Source organism: Micrasema longulum, unplaced genomic scaffold, assembly GCF_059751315.1.
Source record: "Micrasema longulum isolate JH-2025_06_02 unplaced genomic scaffold, ASM5975131v1 h1tg002260l, whole genome shotgun sequence".
Classification (NCBI taxonomy): Eukaryota; Metazoa; Arthropoda; class Insecta; order Trichoptera; family Brachycentridae; genus Micrasema; species Micrasema longulum.
In genome coordinates, this window is record NW_028279418.1 from 1 (window position 1) to 24,605 (window position 24,605).

The window sequence follows — 24,605 nt, forward strand, 5'->3', positions numbered from 1 at the left end:
CATCACCCTTGGGCACCTGATGGCTATCGACTATACTGGCTCTTCAATGAACCCGGCGCGTTCCTTCGGCTCTGCTGTTATCGCTGGTAACTGGGAAAATCACTGGGTAAGTTAAAATATTTAATTGTGTATTTCATTGTTTTAAGAATGTATAATTTGATCTATCCGGCTTGAAGGACCATAGAGAAATAAGTTATCATATTGCTGATTCTATCCGGCTCGAAGGACCATAGAGGATTTAACACAATTGTATAGCTTATGTTAGGTTTTTGTTATTTTCATTGTGCGTTTTGTGATGTAAATAATATAGATGTACATACCTAGTTTTTAAAACTGTGAATATTTTGTTAATTATCTCTGTTTATTAAGTTAGTCTTCTTTGTATATTCTTTAATGTAAAAACATTTCTAAAAAGTATATTGTTAAGGGTCCTCGGCACGGGTAACCCCAGTGAGGTCACATTATTTTTATTGTCAATTATAGTTTGTAAGAGAAAAATATAGATAATTAAATAAATAAAATCCGGCTCGAAGGACGAAATTAGGTTTAGTAAACACACATAACTGGATTTATCCGGCTCGGATTTATAACAAAATATGATTACTAAATGTATCCGGCTCAATAAAATAAGTTTACTCACATTTGCGTTTTCGTAAAATTGTATGCTTTTATTTTTATTTTTTCGCAGCCCATATACATTTTGAATAAGAACGCAAAAGTTATGGTAAAATTTTAATCTTCCCTTTTTAATGTTTTTAGAAAATAGTAAACAAATTGTGATATGGCGAGATTCTGACTTCGAATAGAGTAAAACGCCCGCGGAACCATAACCCGTCTAAAATAAACAACAACAACAACAAACCATCACGCCGTTTCCCCGTAGGAGTAGGCAGAGAGGATAGAACGCCATATCACTCTATCTTGGCATACAGACCTCGCTTCCTCTACATTCATACATCTTCTTATGCACGCACGCCGATTATTCCTACTTTTGACATGTCCATCTTCAAGTATTTGATGAACTTGATCGTACCATGTCTTTCTCAGTCTTCCTCGTTTTCTACATCCATCAACATTCGCATCGTAGATCCTTTATTTTTTTATTTAAAAATAAACTTCACTTAATGTTATTAAATATTTGTATATTTTTCCATACACATATTATTTACAAAGAGATATATTTACAAAAATACATCTTAAAATTAAGGTATAACATGAATTGGAAAAAATGCCCACAAAGACTTCAGCGTCTAAGCGTGGGCCATACCTTTTTTAATTATTGAAAAGTGAATAGCATATATATATGGTATGAAATGAACACGAAAAGAATGAAAAGAAAAAGAAAATAAAAACTAAATTAACAAATGCTGATATTACGAAAACATGATTTATTTGCAGAATGCATTTATTTTTAATTTTAATAATTTTTTTAAAGCATGTGTCTATCTATTCCTTCCATGCTGATCCAAGACCTCAAAACCTACTTTAAAATGTACCAGTGATTTGATGTTTTGTAGTTCCTTGGTTAGAAAATTGAAGGATCTTGGACTAACATAATATAAGCAATATAACCAATATAACCACTGATTGACTTTGCTATGTTGACCGGTTTCGAGACGTACCCGTCTCTTCATCGGAACACCAATTAAACCAACATGCAAAACTCACTGTACACCTTCACCATAGTTGTTGCCCAAATATATAAAATCAACACGACATGCATTTAATTAAGCTTATTAAAATGCTTAAACGAAGAGAGGGGTACGTCTCAAAACCGGTAGACATAGAAAAGTCGATCAGTGGTTATATACAAATATTTAATTACATTTAATAAAATGGTTGACCACAAAGTTAATGCGTTAATAAAATATTAATAATATAAATTCTTCAGTTTTACACCTTACCGTCTATTTATTCTCAAATAATCTCACTCATTTCTATATTTTATTATTTTTTTATTAAAAATTACGTTATTCAGTCGCTCCGCTGCGACGTGAAGAAAACACAAAGATATAGACAAACACACGTTCGCATTCATAATACTATGTTTTCCCTCTCTCTTGCAACAAATTAAAAAATGAACAACTCCTTAGGGAGAAAATCCAGCCAGTCTGCAAGCATTTGGACATACTCAAAACATTTCTGAATTAACTACCTGGTAAAAGAAGTAAAAAAAAAAGGAAAATTGTTTTCAGGCGTTGCCTAGTAGGTGAATTGATAAAGGTTACAGCTCTTTTACTGTACAAAAGTCAACAGATGGAAGAGTTGATGAAATGTGGATGTTCAAACATGATCGATCGAAACACGCGATCTCTCAGACGAATGTGTGGAAAATCAATGTATGACAGGGTTACGAATGATGAAATCAGGCGAGAGTGTAAATCTGAGTCAATTATAATTCAGCCGGATGAATCTCACCCACGTGATAAAGGTTTCAGCTCTTTTACTTCAAGAAAGTCAACAGATGGAAGAGTTAAGAAAGTGTGGATGTTCAAACATGGGTAGATTGGTGAATGTTACACAGTGTGTAAAATGGCCACTAAAACCAGCCAATGACAGGTCATTGGCCCTGTAAATGCCTAGACTCCCATATTCCCTTCTCAAAAATGTTTTCCCTCTCTGTTGCAACAAATATAAATATGGATAAATAAATCAAAATAACATACTGAAATTAGTTTTTGATAAAGATTTGTGGGGTCTAGTTTAGTATCTGCCTACGCTTTTATGTATGTAAACGACGTGGATTTAAATCAGATAATGCAGTCTGTAAATCAAAATACTTATAATTTGAAATGACGTACGCTTATAACGACAGTTACAAATTACTTTGATCGTACTTATACACCTACATATTAAATAACGACCTTTTCAGTCAAATATTTTAAAGTCACAAAGCATTGACTTATTTATGTTTATTTGGAAAATTAGATACGAAAAATGTTTGTGCGCGATAAAAATTAGAGCATTCAATTATACGGCAGAGTTTCTAGAAAAATGCGAAAAAAATATTATAATAATCGGGTTGTTGTCTCGTGGCTAGTGTTGCGGACTCGTGGATCAGAGGTCCGAGGTTCGTACCCCACTCTATCTCGACTTGATTTCCATTTTCTAATAGTAAGTTATTTACAACTCATTGAAAATGGCCACCAAAGCTTACCAAATGCTGGGCTTCATTTTAAGAATTTCCAAACGCTTTAAAACACATTACAACAGAGATGAAGAACATTTGAGAGAAGGTAATATAGAAGTCTAGGTATCTACAGGGCTTATGACTTGTCAATGGCTGGTTTAAGTCGCTACTTTACACACTGTGCGAGTGAGATTCATCTAATTGAAACTAGGTTTCAGCTCTTTAACTTCACAAACATAACAGATGAAAGAATTGAAGGAATATAGATGCTCAAATATGGGCAGAATGGTGAATGTTACACAGTGTGTAAAGTGGCCACTTAAACCAGCCATTGACAGGTCATAAGCCCTGTAGATGCCTAGATTTCTATATTACCTTCTCTCAAATGTTCTTCATCTCTGTTGTAATCTGTTAATATAAACAGCTCCCCAGGGAGTTGAATCCAGTCCTTAGCTACAAAAATTTGGACAAACTCAAAATATTGCTTTAAAAAACCTTTGAACATTGAAAACTTTATACAACACTTTTGTACGCAGTAATTTGGAGTTTGCATCCGTTGTGTGGAGCCCATAATACATAACAAACATAGATATGATTAACAAATTACAACAGGGATGGAGAATACCTTAGAAAAGGGAATATGAAAGTCTAGGGACTTATGACCTGTCAACGGCTGGTTAAGTGGCCACTTTACACACTGTGTAACATTCACCATTTTGCCTATGTTTAAACATCCATATTTCTTCATTTCTTTCATTACATTAAATACGCGTTGGGCATGACCGATCGTTTGGGCGTGAGTTAAGTGTCATAATTTTACAGGATTGGAGGTGAAGTATGTGTTTTAATAGGTGAATGGTTTTATTTAAGAAAACCGAACCTGTTTTTACGTTTACGTAAAAGCATTATGAAGAGGAAACGCACTCTGACTTTTTCATGCAAACGTATTCCCGTATTTTCTGTCTGGATTATGGCACTAATGCAGTAATTTACCATTGGCGTGTTCCTATTGGTTTGTTTTTTTGATAAATTGTTTATTATGGAAGCTAGAACCGTTTAAAGACCCTTAAAAACCCCCTGTTTTATCTGCTGTCTTCGGGTGCATGGTATGATAAATATTTTTGAAAAACCCAAAACCTACCCATACAAAAAAAAAATTTGATACTCTGTCCAAAAAATATCAAATCGGTTCAGTTTTCAGGTGCGGAAAACGGGAGAGCGAAACGTTGATTTTGTCTATTCTAACAAAAGATCTGACATGCAGTTGTTTTTTTCGCACAGTATCGGGGAGGCATCTGCAAGACAGGGACAAGAAAACAATATTGAAATACCTATTTATCGAAATTCCCTACCGCCGCATATCCTCACAATTTATGCAATCCGAAACACAACTTTTTTTATTTTGACCTAAATGCAATAATTGACATCAAACTATGGATTTATTCTTTCATTCATCTAAAATTACACTAAATAAATATTAATGAACTTATTAAGGCTTTTAAGGCTGTGCCTGTGTCAAGCCATAACAATTAACAATAAAAAACACATAGTAAAATCAATAATATTAAATTATAATGACATGTAATGCAATAGAATTACAATCTAGAAAAACAAGGTATAAGTAATAAATAATAAAATTCCAAAGAATACAATGTAAAAAAGATAATCAGATAAAAATATTGAAATACAAATTATACAAATGTATATTTATACATAATCAAATATACGCAATAATAGTATCATTGAAATCAATAGAAAAAGAATATATATACATGTATAAAAACATAATTGCAATGATAATTGAGATATTACTATTACTACCATCACGCCATTTCCCCGTAGGGGTTGGCAGAGAGAATGGACCGCCACACACGTCAATCCTGGCATACATTTCTAGCTTCTTCCACATTCATACATCTTGTCATGCATGCCCTTTGGTTCTGTCTGCTTTTGACATGAGCAGATTTTGGTTTATCTGATCATGCCACGCCTTCCTTGGTCGTCCTCGTCTAACGTTGCCGTTCATTTTTGCCATATATACTTGTTTTACCATTCTCTCGTCGTCCATTTGTTGTACGTGACCAAACCATCTCAGAGACCCTTTCTTAATCTTATCAATTATACTTGACTCAGATTTACACTCTCGCCTGATTTCATCATTCGTAACCCTGTCATACATTGATTTCCCACACATTCGTCTTAGAGATCACATTTCAACCGCGTTCATTCGGCTTTCATCATTCCTCTGCCAGTTCCATGTTTCACTTGCATACATAAGTGTTGGGACTTAAACCCCGTTGTACACTGCCAGTTTAGCTTTGATTGACATATTTTTATTAGCAATTACTGTGCTTAGTGCTCCGTTCATTTTGTTGCCCCCAATCACTCTTCTTCCAACATCTTTTTCTACTCTTCCATCTCTTGAAAACATGCTTCCCAGATACCCAAATTCTTCTACTTGTTCTAAACATTCGTTGTTTACATTTATTATGCAGTCAGTAATCTCACTTCCCCTCGTAAATACCATCACTTTTGACATAATTGATTGAGATACGGTTTCTAGAAACTTACTCTATATTATAGTAAGAAATCGGAGTAATAAATAATATGCCAAATAAGAGTGAGTATCAAATTAAATAATACAAAAATACATAATGAAAAAACATTAAAATATCTAATAATTGTAAAAAAAATAGCTAAGATTGTGTTCGTTTAATCTATATATGAGTATGAACTCAAATCTAGCAATAGAAAAGCATTGCCGGGTTTAGCTCGTACTATGTATAATATTTATTTATTTATGCATTTATGTATTTATTTATTTATTAATTTACACGCCCTACGGGCTTTTACATATATTAGAAATTACATTCAAGTGCAGCAGTGAAACATAAGTATGTAAATTTAGTTAAAATTAAAGATAACATAAGAAAAGCTAAAAGATACAATAATAAGTAAAAATCAGGAAATGTAACAACATAGGTATAGGGTACATAGAAAAATATTTAATAAATTTACATATGAAAACATACACACATACATATAGGTTTATACATTATTATAGAGATACATGAGAAAACTAAATAGTAAATAAAGAACAATATTAAGAAATTTTATAAAAATTAAATTATAACCTTTTGAATACTTAACCTGTGATAATATGTGAGAAGTATAATTTATTATATAAATAAAACACGAGTGATATTTTAATCCACAAATTCGGAAAATCCAGTGACCGGTTTCATCGCTTTCAAATTTCTTTTCGTTAAATGTATTTATACAAAACAGAGGTAAGGATAGATACTTCAAAGTTATATGTAAGTAAATTAAATAAAGTTATTTTTCCTCGAAGATGTCGCGAAAGCGATGAAACCGGTCACTGGATATTCCAAATTTGTGGATAAACTCTTAAAAGACTGTGGTAAATAATCCCTTTGCGCGCGATGATGTAACATCGTGTTACCACTAGTAAAAGACGGAATATTCTAAAGTTCAGACATTTGAAAAAAATGAAAAACATGGAGACTACTGTTTAATAACTCCTTTTCCATAATTTATGGGAATAAACATATAATTTAATCCTGTTATAGCAAAATAAATGGAAAATCACAAATACGCCGCTCATGTTACGCGCGTGCGTCCCCCATCATTGTCATTAACCGACTGAAGACCAAATCTGTTTTAGATGACACCCACCGCAAAACAGCGTCTCAGTCTTCCTAGTTATGATTTCTATCTTCGTGCTCTGTCTTGTATAAGGTATCTGTATATATGTGTTGCTGAATTAGCGGACATTCATGCTTCGCGTAGCAAGGTTAAATATTTTTTGTATTTACATATAGCATAGTGATACAAATTTTACTTTCCAAATCGGGTGTGAAAACGTCCATTTGAAGATTACAAAAAATACGAATTCATCATTTAAAAAAATAAGAGAGATATATCAAATCTTGTGTCCTATGTCGACTAGTGTGAAATCACAGCCACACAGGAGTTAAAGTATCACTCGTGTTTTATTTATATAATAAATTACAATGAACTTCCATCAAGAATTTTCACTATAAGTATAAAATAACCACTTGAATCATGTGATTACGTAATTCAAACATAATTCTGCAATGAAATATATTTATTGTAATTTGAATAAATAAATAAGTAATCAGTTGCAAGTAATTTATAATACCCTCAGCGTTTCCAGTTACACTGGCAGGTACTAAATTAAACCCAGTAATTATTTAAAGAAGTAAGAACAAATTCTGAATCATACGGAGGTAAATCAGAAATATAGTGTTAAGTTAATTATCTCTCGATGGGAATGCAAATTACGCATTGTTTTGTATGGAAATTTATCTGAGGAACATGAGAATTGCCCAAGGCACTGCAGAAATGTTGGCCTAAAATAGAACAAGGCACGAGAGAAGACTACTTGTTGGAATACTGTAAAAGCCATCACTTGTGTTGTTACAATGTGAGACATCACAATACATTTGCGCCGGATAAAAACAGCATACATGTCATACGATTGGTTTAGTAATAGGTCCATTTACCCTTCAAAGGCCGGTGGAATGAGCAATTATCATGGATTTTTTTTATTAGCTTATAAATTAATCTAAAAAATCACAAGCCGACCGGTACTATTCTTATTAAAATCTGTTAAGAAATAAGGGAGATATAAAGGATTCAATCATAGTAATTTGAATGGTGCCAAAAACAAACAATTCGTGACGTCACTAAGTTTGACGTCATCGAATGCCGAGATAGTTTTTTCGTAAAAATGTACGATTCGAGTAGAGTAAGTGGAATGGGGTGACTTTGATCAGTTTCGAACTTTAAACGTGTGAGCGAGTAAATAATAAAAACTTGATGATCAAAGTCAACCCTTCGGAGCGGGGTCGCTTTGATACATCATGATTTTATGCGTTTGTTTTGAACATTTTATTTTATTTTTTCTTTATTAAGTCTTCTTGTTTATTCTAAAATGTAAAAATATTTTTTTAAAAGTACATTGCATAGAATTAAGAATAGTCCAGAAACCGCATACGCACATCAACCAGAAGGCGACTCAACTACTCATAAATGAGTAGGTTTACGTTTTGACCCATTAGTTTCTTTGTAGACGTCGCTCAGTACGCAACTCTTGATTCGAATTTAACCATGCCGTGTTGTGTCCTTTTAAAGTGTAAAAATACTGCTAGGATCTTAAAGAAACAGGATGCAATCACATTTCATATGTAATTATCAAATGAATGTGTTTGTCACAAATGCATTACTTAAAATTTGAATTATTTTTCCATCTGTCAGATTGTCGTAGAAACAAAATGGAAATTTTGTTAGTGTTGCCAGGGTAGTAAAATCTTTTACCCTATTTTGCTCATATAATAAGAGAATTAATGAAAATTTAACCTCGGATTAAACAACGCCGTGGTGGACATTTGGCCGACATTATCTTTAAAACATAAAATATTATTTAACATGATATAAAAATATCCGTTTTATGTAAAATAAAATTTGTTTTGTATTTTAAGTTCAAAGTTCATTAATTCAAATACTCTTATTAAATGACCCTTTACTTATCTACTCTGTTGTGTCAATCAATGTTTCCGAGTGCACAATAAAATTTTAGAAAAATTAACAAATAGTTTTTTTTTACCTTACATTTGTGTTATGGTTATATTCTTTGCGATCTGGCACTATTACTCGGTGAGTTCAAGTATGCGCGCGGCGAAAGTGTGTCTAAGTGGGGGAATTATTGGACACAGTCCGTTGTATTCAAACATGATTCTACGCTCCTTCTGGACTATTCTTAATTCTATGAAGTCCATAAATAAAAAAATTCTCCTGAGTGATCACGAATATACACTACCGACCCTTTATCTTCAAGTTTTGAGGTACCTAGATACATCGATATATTTCGAGGGCTCAAGTACCCGATGGTACACATATCTACGCATTAAAAATGTCAAAAATGTTAATCCACCGAGCGATTTTCGCTTCAATTACGATTAATAAAAAATTGTAATATTTCTGAGGTGGCCACTTTTTTATTTAAAGCCCATTTGAAATACGGTACAGAAATAAGCATGTGTTTTCTTTTACCAGACGAGCTTGGTGGTTTTTAGAAAAACTTGATATTTTGAAATTATAAATTAGGTACCGTCAATTTTCTTGCCAGAAGGGCAACACGACTTTGCAAAGACAATACCCTTGACCAGGAAATAAATCAATTGACTTTAGCGTTAGTTAAAAAATATTGCTAGGAAGTTATTGTAGAAAAGTTAAAAAATAAATGAAATCATACGCGTAAAGGGTCAAAATACTAGATAGACACTTGTCCTAGATAGTAAGTAATTCGTATTGTATCAGGATCCTGCCTACTCCGTACTATGCGCGGGTGACGGTAGCTGGTAGCTGCTTAGAGTTACCAGATTATGTACGTAATTGGCCACTTCCGCTGGCGATGCTAGCGCTGCCAACATGGCGGCACACGACATGACACGAAAATTGGCGGGAACTCGCTGTCAGAGTAACAGGTGACAGCTTTGCAAACTTTGCATGCAAACTTACCTGTTGACAAAGGTGCAACAGACAAGACAAAACAAAATGAAACCACTATCAGCATGTTTTTATGCGCCAACATTTGTTTCCTAAAAGTTTTAATAGATCTAGTCAAAGATTGAATAGTTTACTTGAAATCTCATATTGCAAATCCAGACTCGGACAAAGGCACTCATTTTTCATAACTCCTAAACTGTTCAATGAATTTCATAAGTACAATATGACAATTGATTTCAAGTAATTTTTTTTTTGAAATTATGGATAAAAAAGCAAATTAAAATAGCTTCATACGTTTATTGACAAAAAAAGAGTGTTTGAATAATATTAGCACTTTAAAAAAAATCTATCGTATTCTTCCAGTAGCCTTTATTTTAATTCATAATAAAATCTGTACCCACACACAGGCCATGCAATGGTGGGTTTTTTTTTGTTTATTTTATTTATAAATTTATTGAAAAAATATATATACATACATAACAACAGGGAATCTATATAAAACCAATTAATGTAAAATGAAAACAGAGTGTTCTCTGTTTATGATAGTCTCCATATAACATGGCACAGCCTGTTCCAAGATGGAGATTTTATATCTTTAGAGCATAAGTAGTCCTATACTAATAAAATAATAACATAAAAAAGAAAAAACTAAAACTACTTAATTATAAATGCCAAGCTAATCAAATGTAAGAAATTAAAAATCGATAATATACAAATGTAAAGTAAATATATGTGCCAAGAATACAAGTTACTCAAACATAAATAATATAGTATAATATATAATTAAACAAATATAAAGCAATGAAATACATAAAAATACAAATTTGTAATTGTTACTAATGTACCCATACTTATTGTAAAATGCAAAGAAAAAATTATAATAAATAAAACAAATTAAAAAATAACTTTGTTTTAAACCAATTTTTTTTTTCACCCACCGGTTTCAAAGCAAACACGCTTCTTCGTCAAAGTTACGTAATTATTGTAACTTAGCGTAACTTACGTAACTAACAATATTTCTTTTAGTCCACTCCTGTCTAGCTTCGAAAATATTCATATCAAATTATCACCCTTTTAGGAAAAAAAAGACTTGGTTTATTGGCTCCACGTGAAGTATTTAGTAAACATGAAAAAAATAAAATAGGAAAGAATTCTTTAGTTACGTAAACCTTGACGAAGAAGCTTGTTTGCTTTGAAACCGGTCGGTAAGAAAACAATTGTGCTTAAAAACAAAGTTGTTTTATTTATTTGATTATAATAAATAACTACAAAGTTAGTATTTAAAATATAAAATTTATAAAAAAAATGTTTGCACTCTGTTTTTGCATACATACCTCGCTTCCCCTACATTCATACATCTTCTCATGCACGCACGACGATTATTTCTACTCTGACAAGTCCATCTTCAAGTATTTGATGGACTTGATCGTGCCATGTCTTTCTCGGTCTTCCTCGTTTTCTGCATCCATCAACATTCGCATCGTAGATCCTTTTAGCCGTTCTTTCGTTGTCCATTCGCTCTACATGTTCAAACCAACGCAGCACCCCTTTCTTGATTCTGTCGATAATGCATGTCTCAGCCTTACACAGTTCACGGATCTCGACATTTGTGCACCTATCATACATCGCTTTTCCACACATTCGCCAGAGGGATCGTATTCCGACAGCATTCAACCTATTTTCATAATTATTTTTCCTATTCCATACATTAGAGTTGCCACCATAACTCCATTGTGAACTGCTAGTTTTGCCTCCTGCGATAAACATTTGTTTGCCTAAATAGATTTCAGTGCACCGTTCACCCTGTTCCGGGCACTCACCCTCCTTTCCATCCCTAGTAAACATACTTCCCGGATACACAAATTCTTCTACGTGATTCAGAATATCTCCGTTCACACTGATCTCACATTTATTTATATATTCATCCCTTTCAAAAACTATCACTTTCGATTTATCAACATTCGTAAACAAATCGCTTTTCTCGCATGCATCGTAGGCTTTTGTTACCAAGAATTGCAGATCTTCTTTGCTGCTAGCAAGAAGCACGGCATCATCAGCATACAGAAGACAGTATCAAATTGAACGATAGTGATAATATTTCTGAATAAGCGACAATAGCCATCCGTCACAGTTATGTAAATTCGTATGAAACTGACGCGATCGGAGCCATTTTAGAGTCAAGATTAAACCATGCCTTGTATGGGCGGTAATGAACTCTGCCAGTAAGATTTATCTATGGAATCTTCCAGACTTCCTGGTGTCTGAGCTAATCCCGAGTCCAGCCTGTCTGACCAATTGTCTGCAATATTCTTAATATAATAATGCAACGAGGAAACTACACCTACGTCTGTAGCCAAGTTAAACTATTACTAAAACATCCCACTCTGCTTACACTTTCTAAGCGAGTATCATATAATATTATGTCGCATGGGTAACTTTGCACCCGGGCTCTAAGGAGGCAATGATGCATAGAAATTACCTTTAAGAAATACACATTTTAATAACTATGAAGAAGCTGCACTGCATCACAAAATCGAAACTTTGTAATCTAGAAGAACCACCACTGGTACCGCCTTCCTCCACAAAATAGTCAATATTTCAATTGCCAATCATTGAACATAAAGTAATAGTCAATTACTACTTAAATTACGACATTATTTTGAGTTTGTCCAATTTTTTGTGGACATGGACTGGATTTAACTTCCTGGGGAGCTTTTTGTATTAAATTATTACAACAGAGATGAAGAACATTGAAGAGAAGGCAATATAGAAGTCTAGGCATCAACAGGGCTTATGACCTGTCAATGGCTTGTTTAAGTGGCCACTTTAAACACTGTGTAACATTCACCATTCTGCCGATATTCGATCATCTATATTCCTTTAATTCTTTAATCTGTTGATGTTTGTGAGGTTAAAAAGCTGAAACCTTTATTTATGCGGATGAGATTCATCTAATTGAATTATTTCACCTACATACTAGGCAACGCCTGAAAATCTTTTTTGTCAATTTCTATACTTCTTCATGGACCAGGTGGATTTATCAACAATATTTTGAGTTTGTCCAAATTTTTGTAGACAAGGACTGGATTCAACTCCCTGGGAAGCTATTTAGTTTGCCGGTCTGCTGACCTTCCTCTCCAGTTCCTCACTTCCAACGTGGTCGTATCTGCACTGATGCAGTCCATCCATCGCATTTTGGGCCTTCCTGGTCTTCGTCGTCCTTGTGGGACAGATAGAGTTAGGATTTTTATGCGATTTTCGTCGTCCATTCTAATTATATGGCCAGCCCACCTCAAGCGCGCCACCTTGATAGAGTTGATTACATCGGGCGCTCCATAGATTTTATATGGCTTCCTATTAGTTGTTTTTTTTTCACAGGGCCATAGACAATGAGGATTACTCTTTCGAAAGCTGCAATGGTTCCCTCAATATTATTTTTCATAGCCCAGGTTTCGGAGGAATATGTCAGAATTGGTTTGATCCTGAGGTTAGATCAGACTTTTGTACAGTATTATCTTAATATTTTTTTGTATTAGTTTGAAACGTAATTGTTAATAAAGCGTATAGTAGCAACGGTTGGCAGCCATTATTCTCCTCCTGGATGCATTTTATTTTTCAAATTAATTTAACTTTTTGTACATAATTTTAATTGTACATTATTTTATTTATTTATTTAATTTTTATTTTATTTATTTGAATAAACCAACAGCTATAATTATCTTATATATACAACAAAACAAATAACAAATAAGCCAATTACAGGTTTTCACAAGTAGCATCACAGTAAGTTTAAAAAGATTCTCGAACATAAAATAAATAGTAATTTAATGTAAATTCAAAAGAAAATAAAAAAATACTACGAATTATTTCGAAAGCAAACGCCGTACGTTATTAAGATTATTTGCAAATAAATCTATGTTAAATGATTTATTTATTACATTAAAATAATTAAAAATTCGCCATAAATATGAATTTTGCCTATAATTAGATGAAACAAGAGGTATGTGAAGAAGAGGGTTATTTCTTAAAACTTTGGAAGGAACATTGATAGAAAGTTTGCAAAGTAGTTCAGGACAGTCAATTGAACCAGAGGCAATTTTAAGTAAATAAATTATATCCGCTATTTCACGACGTTTTTGCAGAGGCAATAATAGGTTATGTTTTTTACATATATGAATATACTGATCGGATTTAAACTCAAGTTTCAACCGGAAACACATGAACTTTACGAATATATTTTTTTTAAATATTGAAAATTGGCGGGCTTATTGCCAAAAAGCGATTTCTTCCAACCAACCAATAAAATAAAAATTAAATAAAGTCACTGAAATTAAATATTTAGGTGTAATGTTGGATTCAAAACTTACATTTCACCAAAACGCTAAGATGGTAATAAATAAGATTGCAAAAAAAATATCAATTTTGGGAAGGATCAGAAGATTTATTGATAAGGACTCTTGCAAAACTTTTTACAAAGCAATTATTGAACCACACGTTAACTACTGTGGTAGCATTTTATTTTTATCAAACAAAGAAAACATAGATAAACTAACTGTATTACAAAATAAAGCCTTTAGAATTATTTAGGAAAAAAACAGATAAACGAGGGTAAAGTTGATGGTAAATGAAATGAAATTATTAACATATAAACAAAGAATATTTTACAATACAATGATATTTGTTCATAAAATTATAAACTCTAATAAAAAAAACAGAATTTTGGAAAAAAAATGATCGGAACCAGCATGAACACGATCACAATACTAGAGAAAAGAACAAAATTAGACTTCCATTTAGGAAAAAGGCAAAGACACAAAATTCAATTTTATTTAAAGCAATTAAAAAGTATTACGAAATGGAAAAAAATATTTATGAAGAAAAAAACATATCAAAATTTAAAATAATGGTCAAGACATATGTGATAAACAATTTATAAATTAAATATATTTGCAATGTTATTATTAGAACACACATAACAATATGTATGATATGTGTGCCCTACTTTAAGATTTAAATAAATAAATAAATAATTCAAGTTAAAACATATTCAATAAAAAATAAAGATTTAATAAAGCCAAAGATACATAAAAATAGAAATAAATACAGTTGTATATAAATTACCCTCAATCAATTCTATTACTCAAGGGGAAAAATGAAAAAAGAGGAAAGAGGAAAGGAGGAGAGATTAAGGAAGAGAAAAGAGATGTTTCTTCAGACGTGATTTAAACAGAGATACTGTAGTAACACCTTTGATGGTGGATAGGAGATGATTCCACAGTCGAGCGGCATGGACACTATATGTGTTGGAATAAAGAGAAATTGCAGATGGGTATTAAGAGAGTGGCCTTAAGAATTAGAACGAAGAGGTAAACCATGAACTGTTGGGCGTTGAAATTTTTCACGCAGGTATATAGGAGCGTTAGGACTATGAAGTACATTGAACAAAAGTAAGAGGGAAAAATAGTCTCTCCGCTGTCTAATTTTGAGCCATTTCAGTTGCCTACGATAATCAGAAATGTGGTCATATTTCCTAAGACCAAATATATACCTTTTGCATGTATTCTGAAGTCGTTCAAGTTTATCGAGTTTCTCACAGCTTAAATCAGTCATGGAAGAAAAAGAAATATTTATTTAAAGGGGTGTTTTTACACTAGAATATTTCATAATACCTGGACTGGTACCTGAATCTTAAGACTGATCATCTTACCTTCATGTAACAAAAAAATGATATCCTACAATTGGTGTATCAAGGCAGTGCCCCATGCACCATTAGGTGCGGAAAGGGAATGGTGATGAAAATATACTTGGAATTTATATTTACATCAGCGTGAACGGAGATATTCTGAATCAGGTAGAAGAATTTGTGTACCTGGGAAGTATGTTTACTAGGGACAAAACGGCCGAGAAAGATATTGAAAGGAGGGTGAGTGCCGGGAACAGGGTGAACGGTCCACTGAAATCAACTTTGGCAAACAAATGTTTATCGCAGGAGGCTAAACTAGCAGTTCACAACGGAGTTCTAGTTCCAACTCTAATGTATGCGAGCGAAGTATGGAATTGGAAACATAATGATGAAAGTAGGTTAAATGGTATCGAAATGCGATCCCTCATGCGAATGTGTGGTGAAACGATGTATGATAGGTGCACAAATGTCGAGATCCGTGAAGTGTGTAAGGCTGAGACATGCATTATTGACAGAATCAAGAAAGGCGTGCTGCGTTGGTTTGGACATGTAGAGCGAATGGACAGCGAAAGAACGGCTAAAAGGATCTACGATGCAAATGTTAATGGATGCAGAAAACGAGGAAGACCGAGAAAGACATGGCACGAACAAGTCCATCAAATACTTGAAGATGGACATGTCAAAAGTAGGAAGAATCGGCGTGCGTGCATAAGAAGATGTATGAATGTAGAGGAAGCGAGGTCTGTATGCCAAGATAGAGTGTTATGGCGTTCTATCCTCTCTGCCTACCCTTACGGAGAAACGGCGTGATGGTTTGTTGTTGTTGTTGTTGTTGGTTACGTTGATTATGGTTACAATCACATGACCTATTTCCGATGATTTATATGAGTCACTAAAAGCGTTTTAGAAACTCTTATCACAAAAAGTAAGGTACCAACAGACGATACGTACTTCTATGTAGGCATTTTTTCCTTATTTACAACATAGCTCTAGTCGTTACAGGAACAAAATGTGATAATTGGACTAGCAAACAAGTATTCTTCATTCTAATCTCGTGACAAAAATTATGATAAAAATCGGGGTTTTATCGGAGCTTCATACGTGCAGGGTGTCCCAGAAGTCGACGTCAAGCCGGAAACGGATAATGCTAGTTATGAATTAATAATTACCTAAGACAGCGTCAGCATAGATTGTTTCATATTCTGATATACAGGACTAACCTGCCGATGGTTATGCCTGTTGGAAAAGCTACCGCTGTGCTGAACAGAACAACGTCGCTCTGGATATTGATCTGTTCCATGTATCCGAAGGGGTTTTCCGGAGCAGAATTCTTCTACTAATTTGACATGAATCTCTTTCATGTATTTTTTTCTTTTTTATAATATGAACGTATTAAATGTATGTTTGTAACATATACATGTTATATTTAAATAAATTAATTTAATTGAATTGAATCGAATGAAAAAAATAACAAAAATCCTTTGTTTTTAATTTTTTAAATTATAGGCATAATATGTCAATCGAAGCTAAACTGGCAGTGCACAGCGGAGGTTTAGTCCCAACACTTGTGTATGGAAGTGAAACGTGGAACTGGTAGAGGAAGGATGAAAGCCGAGTGAACGATCTCTTCTTCTCGAATGTGTGGGAAATCAATGTATGACAGGGTTACGAATGATGAAATCAGGCGAGAGTGTAAATCTGAGTCAAGTATAATTGATAAGATTAAGAAAGGGTCTCTGAGATGGTTCGGTCACGCAGAACGAACGGACGACGAAAGAATGGTAAAACAAGTATATATGGCGAAAATTAACGGTAACGTAAGACGTGGCATGATCAGATAAACCAAAATCTTAAGTCTGTTCATGTCAAAAGCAGACAGAACCGAAGGGCATGTATGACAAGATGTATGAATGTGGAAGAAGCTAGGAATGTATGCCAGGATATGTGGCGGTCCATTTTATCTGCCTACCTCTACGGGGAAATGGCGTGATGGTAGAATTAGTAAAAAAAAAATTGAGAAAATCAATACCCTGTGTCTTTAACTCCCGTTACTACAATTTATTTATTTTTTCCATTTTGTTTTTATTATGTAATCCTGAATAATTTTTTTCATAAATTGTTGCCTAAAGTTTAAAGCTAACTGCTCCAACTTGGAAGAAAATATTACCCTTTGCCCGACCAAGTATTCAAAATAAATACTACGCCCAATTTTAACTGACTACTGAAAATAAAATGTACTACGCTAATTTGGCAAGTAGCTGTGAAAGTTTGCGCATTTATTAAGGATTTCAAAATAGTACGAGACTTGCTAAATTGTTTCTTAAATTAGGTGTGGACATTTTTTTTTTAAATGAAAACTAGTATCGATTTTTTTTTTCAGAGAGACTATGAGTAATTTTACGAAGTGTGAGAGAGACAGATAGTGACGCCATTTTTACTTATGTGTGAGACAATTCGACACTGAAAATTCAAGTAACTTTAAAAGTTGGCGCATTTTGCTTTCAGTTTAGGGTTAGCTCCCTCCCTTTTCTTTGAAGACGACTTTTTTGCTCGGATTTGTATGGAGTGTCATCTCTATATATTATATATCAATGTGTGTCTTTGCAATTAGACTAATTATTTTTTCTAATTTTTCTTTTTGCAAGTGCAATGAATGGTTTGGAGTGACTTTACACTAGTATACTATTTTTGCTTTGTATTTAGTAATATATCATAGAAAACTATAATTGGCCTATAATTGTAGTTTATTTGTAAACGTTGTATTTTTGTTATAATGGCGGTTGTTTTCTTGAAATAAAATAGTTACAGTGTGATCAAAGCGTTTTTCTTACTACGCACGACAACTTTTTGCGTGGTGTCACATCTTAACGCGATAAAGGTCCGGTGGAGAATGAATGGAATAAAAGCAATTACCCAAGAATTGAAATGCCATTTTCTTCGGTTATAACGTGTCTTATTTGTTTACGTCATTGTTTGGCGTATGATCATGAAAGTAAATATATATTTCAAACGATGTTTGCAAGATAAAGCCTTGAATACAATTTTACGGTTGCTGTAGAATACCTATAAAGAAACTTTACGACCGGATAACTGTTTAATCAAGTCTAAATCTGACGGTAATCATAATTACTTCTTATTTATTTCTTGCATATTCACACACATGCATACCATATGATAAAAAAAAACGGGAATTTCTAGTTAATAATTCTTAAAAATACACATTGACAGCACTGTTTTTGATAGTCTGTCAAATTTTGACGGCGATCGGATGCTTAGTATTCTGTCAGGGTCTGTTTGAGTGAGTCGAAAAATTGCTGTGCGACGATTTTTACAATGAATAAAAAATTGGCACAGCGAGCGTGCCTCAAATTTTAGTTTAATTTATTAGACCAATCTCACCAGCAGAAATAAAGGTTTCAGCTCTTTAACTTCACAAACATTAACAGATGAAAGAATTGAAGGAATATAGATGTTCAAATATGGGCAGAATGGTGAATGTTACACAGTGTGTAAAGTGGCCGCTTAAACCATCCGATGACAGGTCATAATAATAATAATGTTTGGATAATTTATATAGCGCCATTTTTGTGAAAATCACCTCAAGGGCGCTGTACAATAAATAAATATCCCAACACGTCTTGCAGCTACAGAGCGCATGGACGGTTGGGATTCTAGTTCCTCGTCTCCAATTATGATATATTACAATTATGATAAATATGAGCTAGATAACAGAACGTCTTGCAGCTACAGAGCGCATGGACAATAAGAAATCTAGCCCCTATTTACATTTTAATTTTTTTATTTTTATTTTACAATGAAGTTTAGAGTTTAAGTGATATTTTAAAAACGAAATAAAAAGCAAATTTAAAAAATTAGAAATTAGATAACAACAAGTCTTGCAGCTACTGAGCGCATGGACGGTTGAAATTCTAGACCCCATTTACTAAATTTAGATATTTGATAGTTGAAAACATTTACATAATATGATAGCTAACATCACAAAAAGTCTTGCAGCTTCAAAACGCATCGGCAAATGGAATTTCAACAACATAAGAATGATTTTAAAAAGTTAATAATAAAAAATAATTTTAAGAAACGCAATAATAATACATTGAGCAAAGAACTAGTAAGTATGGTAATTAAGTGAACATGTAACAGCACAAAAAGTAAAATATAAAAAAGTAAACAAAGATAGTATTCCTTTATTATTAAGGTTAACAAGACAATAGACGATACCCAAACTCAAACTCGTCCCTATTTTATTTTCGTATGCAGTAAACAGGATCTATTGTCTTTTTCCTTGTGCCTAGACTTGACTCCTAGTGCCTGCCTAGACTTCTATATCCCCTCCTTTAAAATGCTATTCATCTCTTTTGTAAAATGTAAATATGACTGATTTGATTAAAAACTATTCGAGTTCGTAATAAAATTGAAAGAAAACATATCTTTATCGTCTCAGTGATTAAATACATTGATAAAATTATTACTAACAGAACGATTTATAATGCATTTAGAAAGATAATGTAATCTGTTAAGACTTTAACAGAAGCTATAACCCATCTTCGATTTTTTTATTAATTTATACTAACAATCACACAATAATTCGGACCACTTCAGAATACATGCATAGGATACAAATTTGGTACAAACATGACCCCTGTGCCTCGATTATGAACGCTATCTTCATCTGTATATATCGAGACGGTATATTTAACTTCTGTACTATCTGTATCTTACCTCGGTATGTTCTACCTACTTGTCATATCCACATCATATGATCGGAACAAGCCAATGGAATGACCGCAAACAATCAGTCCGCGGTCCTTACATCATTAACATTTAAAATAGTTCTCTTTTTTTTTTAAATAGGCTTCTGTAATAAAAAGTGCTCACTTCAAAGCGATTATAAATTCCAATAAATCCCGATTCAAGCAAAAAATGCTCGCTTGAACATAAATTTTGTATGACTTTAGGAAATCACCTAGACAGTACGTTTTACCCGACTACAGCCTTAACGATCGTCTGTATGTATCTACCGATCTGTACCGATCGACTACAAAGCCGGCTCCTATAACGTCTCGATACATACACTCGGAAAGAAAGTTAAGCAGATGGAAAAAATATAATACCTAAATATTTTTTTAGAGTGGTAACTTTCTGACGCATATAATCTGTGTCTGACGCCTAGATACTCTTATTTGTGAATAGGAGAGAACCTAGTGACATTATTTCCACATCTAGGCGTTCGTTATATTAAAGTGACAGTTATTTCGGAATTTAATTCGACTTCAAAACTCACTTATTTCTCTCTCATATTTAGAAAAATGTTTTTTAGAAAAAAAGTGCCAACCTCAAAACGATTAAAATTTTTAATAAATCATAATTAAAGGAAAAATTGCTGGGTGGAATATTTTTTTTGAGACTTTTAATGCGTAGATAAACATATCGAGGGGTTCTAGACTCGTCGGTATAAAATGATGTACTTACATCAAAACTTGATGGGGGTATCGATACTATACCTTTGTAGTCGGTCGGGAGACTTTTATCTTCAACTATGACGTCATACTGAAGCTATGTCATTTTAGAGCGTTGATAATATGTGTACCGTGACGTACGCTTCCCCTTGATTCATATCGATGTACCTACTTAAAACTTGAAGGTGGGGGGTCGGTAGTATATCTTTATAATCGCTAGAGGGAATTTATCTTCAACTATACCGTCAAGGTGAAGGTATGACGTCTTTATCTTCACATCATAATTGAGCCCCTGGGGTGCTATTCGGAACCACTATCGTGGCACGAGAAAACAGTTTTTCTAGTAATCACAGGTGTGTGAGGAACTTCAGCCCTACGAAAAATTGGATACAAAAATGTTTTTTTTTTGCGCGCGGTAAAAATTGGAGCATTAGGGCAAAGTTTTCTAAATAAATACGAATAAAATAATAAAATATTTTAATTAAAACGTACTGCTTTGAACGACGTCACTGGTTTATATGAATCAACCAATGATAATAAAGTTACGCAAGATTTTCGGTTTGCTTGCTCTCAATGGACCAATAGGCAAAACTGATCGAGAATAAGCGGAAGAGAACCTCTGACGTCACGTCGATTTATTTCAGAAATTCAGGCCATTTTTGGCCGAGTTTGATAGTCTATCAACAAATATATGTAATTTTTTTTAAACACAACTTCCTCATTCAAACAATACAAATATTCCATGTTTTATTTATTTATTTTTATTTTATTTTATTCAGAAAACAACAATTTTTCAGCATAAAAAGACCAATTAAGTTTTCATAAATTATGCAAAAGATATAAACATTAAATGTGACAAAAAATAAATAAATAAGAATTTCAAGTGAGAAAAGAATAATTGTTAACATTTGCGTTTTCCACGGAGGTAATAAATAAAAATACCGAATGCACACTCCGAGCCATCCACGCACACACACATGAACGCACATATAAAACATACACAAACATATACATTAATTTTGTTTATTTGTTTAAATTTAATGTTGTGCACACAGTGCTATGTTAATATAAATCTAGACAATATTACGAACAAAAAATAAACCTAACACAGCACCAATTACGTACACAACACAATATATGAAACAACTATCTAACAGTACAACAAGATGTAAGAAAAATTTGTGCTTTGTGTGAATTTACTAGCGATTGTGTTTTTATTGTTGTGAGTATGAAATGTAGTGCGTGGAGTGAGGTGTATGAAGTGATGTGTATAAGATGTGGTGTTTATGTAGTGTGTATTCTGGTAGTACCTAGTTTAGTATTAATTGTTTCTGTTTATTTTCAAAGAGGCTAAATGATACTAATATTACAGTAACTTTAAACTTTGAAGTAGGGCACACATAAGCAAATTCCCTTATGTGCTCCAATAATAACAATGCGGCACATATAGCATAATCCATTCAAGATGCACATTCAGCAACTGTCTATATAGTAATTTTAATACGTTTTTTATATGTATTTAACCTGTATAGCACATATTTTGTTGATTAAAAAAAAAACTTTTTTATTCTTGTAATTTTTAACATTTGCACTCTGGTACTAGTTCAGTTTGTATATATACAAACATGTAATTTTTAAACTTTTAATTTTTTTTTAATTTTTCTTTCCCAGATTGTATTGTATACATCATTTTGAATTTATTTCCAAACCTAGTATTATGTTTATTTGTTATTTTTAAATATTTTTCATACCCTTTTAGTTTGTAGTGTATCATACTTTTTATTCTGCTTTTGTAAATAATGTTATAGGTTAAAATGTAAAAACGTCTTTAAATAAATTTGTAATCTGCATGTCCCTAAATGAGTTTTTTTTTTAAAACTCCTTGGGAATATTATATAAAATTATGTATAGTATGTTTTCAATTTATTAAAAAAAATATTTTAAAAATCCCAAATAATCGACCTCGTGAAGAAATTATCTGTATAACTGCAACGTGCAGTTAAAAATGACTACATCAATACTGAGTCCATTATAATTATGTTTGCAGGTATATTGGGTTGGACCTATCCTGGGAGGTATCGCCGCAGCCCTAATTTACACACAAGCCTTCGCCGCCCCCGAGCCCCCGGTATCCACCCACCAAAAATACTCTACCGTCATGCTTGATGAGAAAGAGGTAATTTTTTCATATATTATATGATTTTTTTTAAATACAAAATTAATTCAAAATAGAAACCTGTTATAAGGAGGACTGGTATTTACCAGTCAGAAACATTTGTTCCAAATTTAATTTTACGTATTTCACATGTCATTCAAATATTTTTTCATTTCTTCTGTGCTAATTTGCTTCAGCGATATTTGGATTTTTTTATATCTGTTAGCTTTTTTTTTTTTTTTTTTAAAAAAAAGAAATATTTGCGTTCTTATGATTTACACAAATATTTAATTTTGAGGGCCATTCTCAACGAGTTGTAAATAACTCACTATTAGAAAATGGAATCAAGTTGGGGTAGAGTGGGATTCGAAAAAGAATAATTAATTTTGTAAAGAAGCATTGTAACTAAGCAAAAATTTGTTAGAAAAATAATCCCTGCAGCTTTGACCGAATGTTGTATTAAAGGCAGGAATATCGACAACAATATTAACATATTACAAAAGAGATGAAGAACATTTTAGAGAAGGTAATTTAGAAGTCTAGGCATCTAGGGCTTATGACCTGTCATTGGCTAGTTTAAGTGGCCAATTTACACACTGTGTAACATTCACCATTCAACCCAAATTTGAACATCCATATTTCTTCAGTTCTTTATTTATTTATTTATTTAAATCTTAAAGTAGTGCACACATATCATACATATCTAATAATAACATTGCAAATATATTTAATTTATAAATTGTTTATCACATATGTCTTGACCATTATTTTAAATTTTGATATGTTTTTTTCTTCATAAATATTTTTTTCCATTTCGTAATACTTTTTAATTTCTTTAAATAAAATTGAATTTTGTGACTTTGCCATTTTCCTTTCATCTGTTAATGTTTGTGAAGTTAAAGAGCTGAAACCTTTATTTATGCGGGTGAGATTCATCTTATTGAATTATTTCATCTACATCCTAGGCAACTCAATTAGATGAACCTCACCCGCATAAATAAAGGTTTCAGCTCTTTAACTTCACAAACATAAGCAGATGAACAATTGAAGTAATATGGATGTTCAAATATGGGCAGAATGGTGAATGTTACACAGTGTGTAATGTGGCCTCCTAAACTAGCCAATGGCAGGTCATAAGCCCCGTAGATGCCTAGACTTCTATATTACCTTCTGTAAAATGTTTTTTATCTCTGTTGTCATATGTTAATATAAACAGCTCCCCAGGGAGTTGAATCCAGTCCTTGTCTACAGAAGTTTGTACAAACTCAAAATATTGTTGACAGCAATAGTATTCCTTGCTCTTGTTAAATATCGAGGCTTTACTGACAGAATGCGTTAAGTCATTAAAATAAGTTCCGAGATAATCACATTAAAGCTTTTTAATTCTTTCAATGCATTATTTCTCTCACAATTTTCTTTTATTTTAATTTTTTTTAAAGCTTTGAAAGAGTAATTATCCTTTTATGCTATTGACATAGCATAAAAGGAGATGGACCCAGATTGGGCTAGATTTTTTTCTTGCCGGCCAACAAATATAAACGAATTATTAAAATAGAACTCAACATTATAAACATTTTTTATTACTATACCAAAGTTCTAAGTCAATTCTCT

The 24,605-nt window shown here is 32.8% G+C and overlaps 1 protein-coding gene across 1 annotated transcript in view; it reads left to right on the forward strand.

Moving 5' to 3' along the window:
* Positions 1-6: 6 nt before the first annotated feature.
* LOC148272647 (aquaporin-4-like) overlaps positions 7-24,605 on the forward strand; it is a 37,315-nt gene continuing 12,716 nt past the window's right edge. The window contains exons 1-2 of the mRNA XM_088239761.1: positions 7-106; positions 22,887-23,015. Of these exons, the coding sequence (XP_088095887.1) occupies positions 20-106; positions 22,887-23,015 (216 nt within the window). The 5' untranslated portion in view covers positions 7-19. The remainder of the gene's footprint in view (positions 107-22,886; positions 23,016-24,605) is intronic.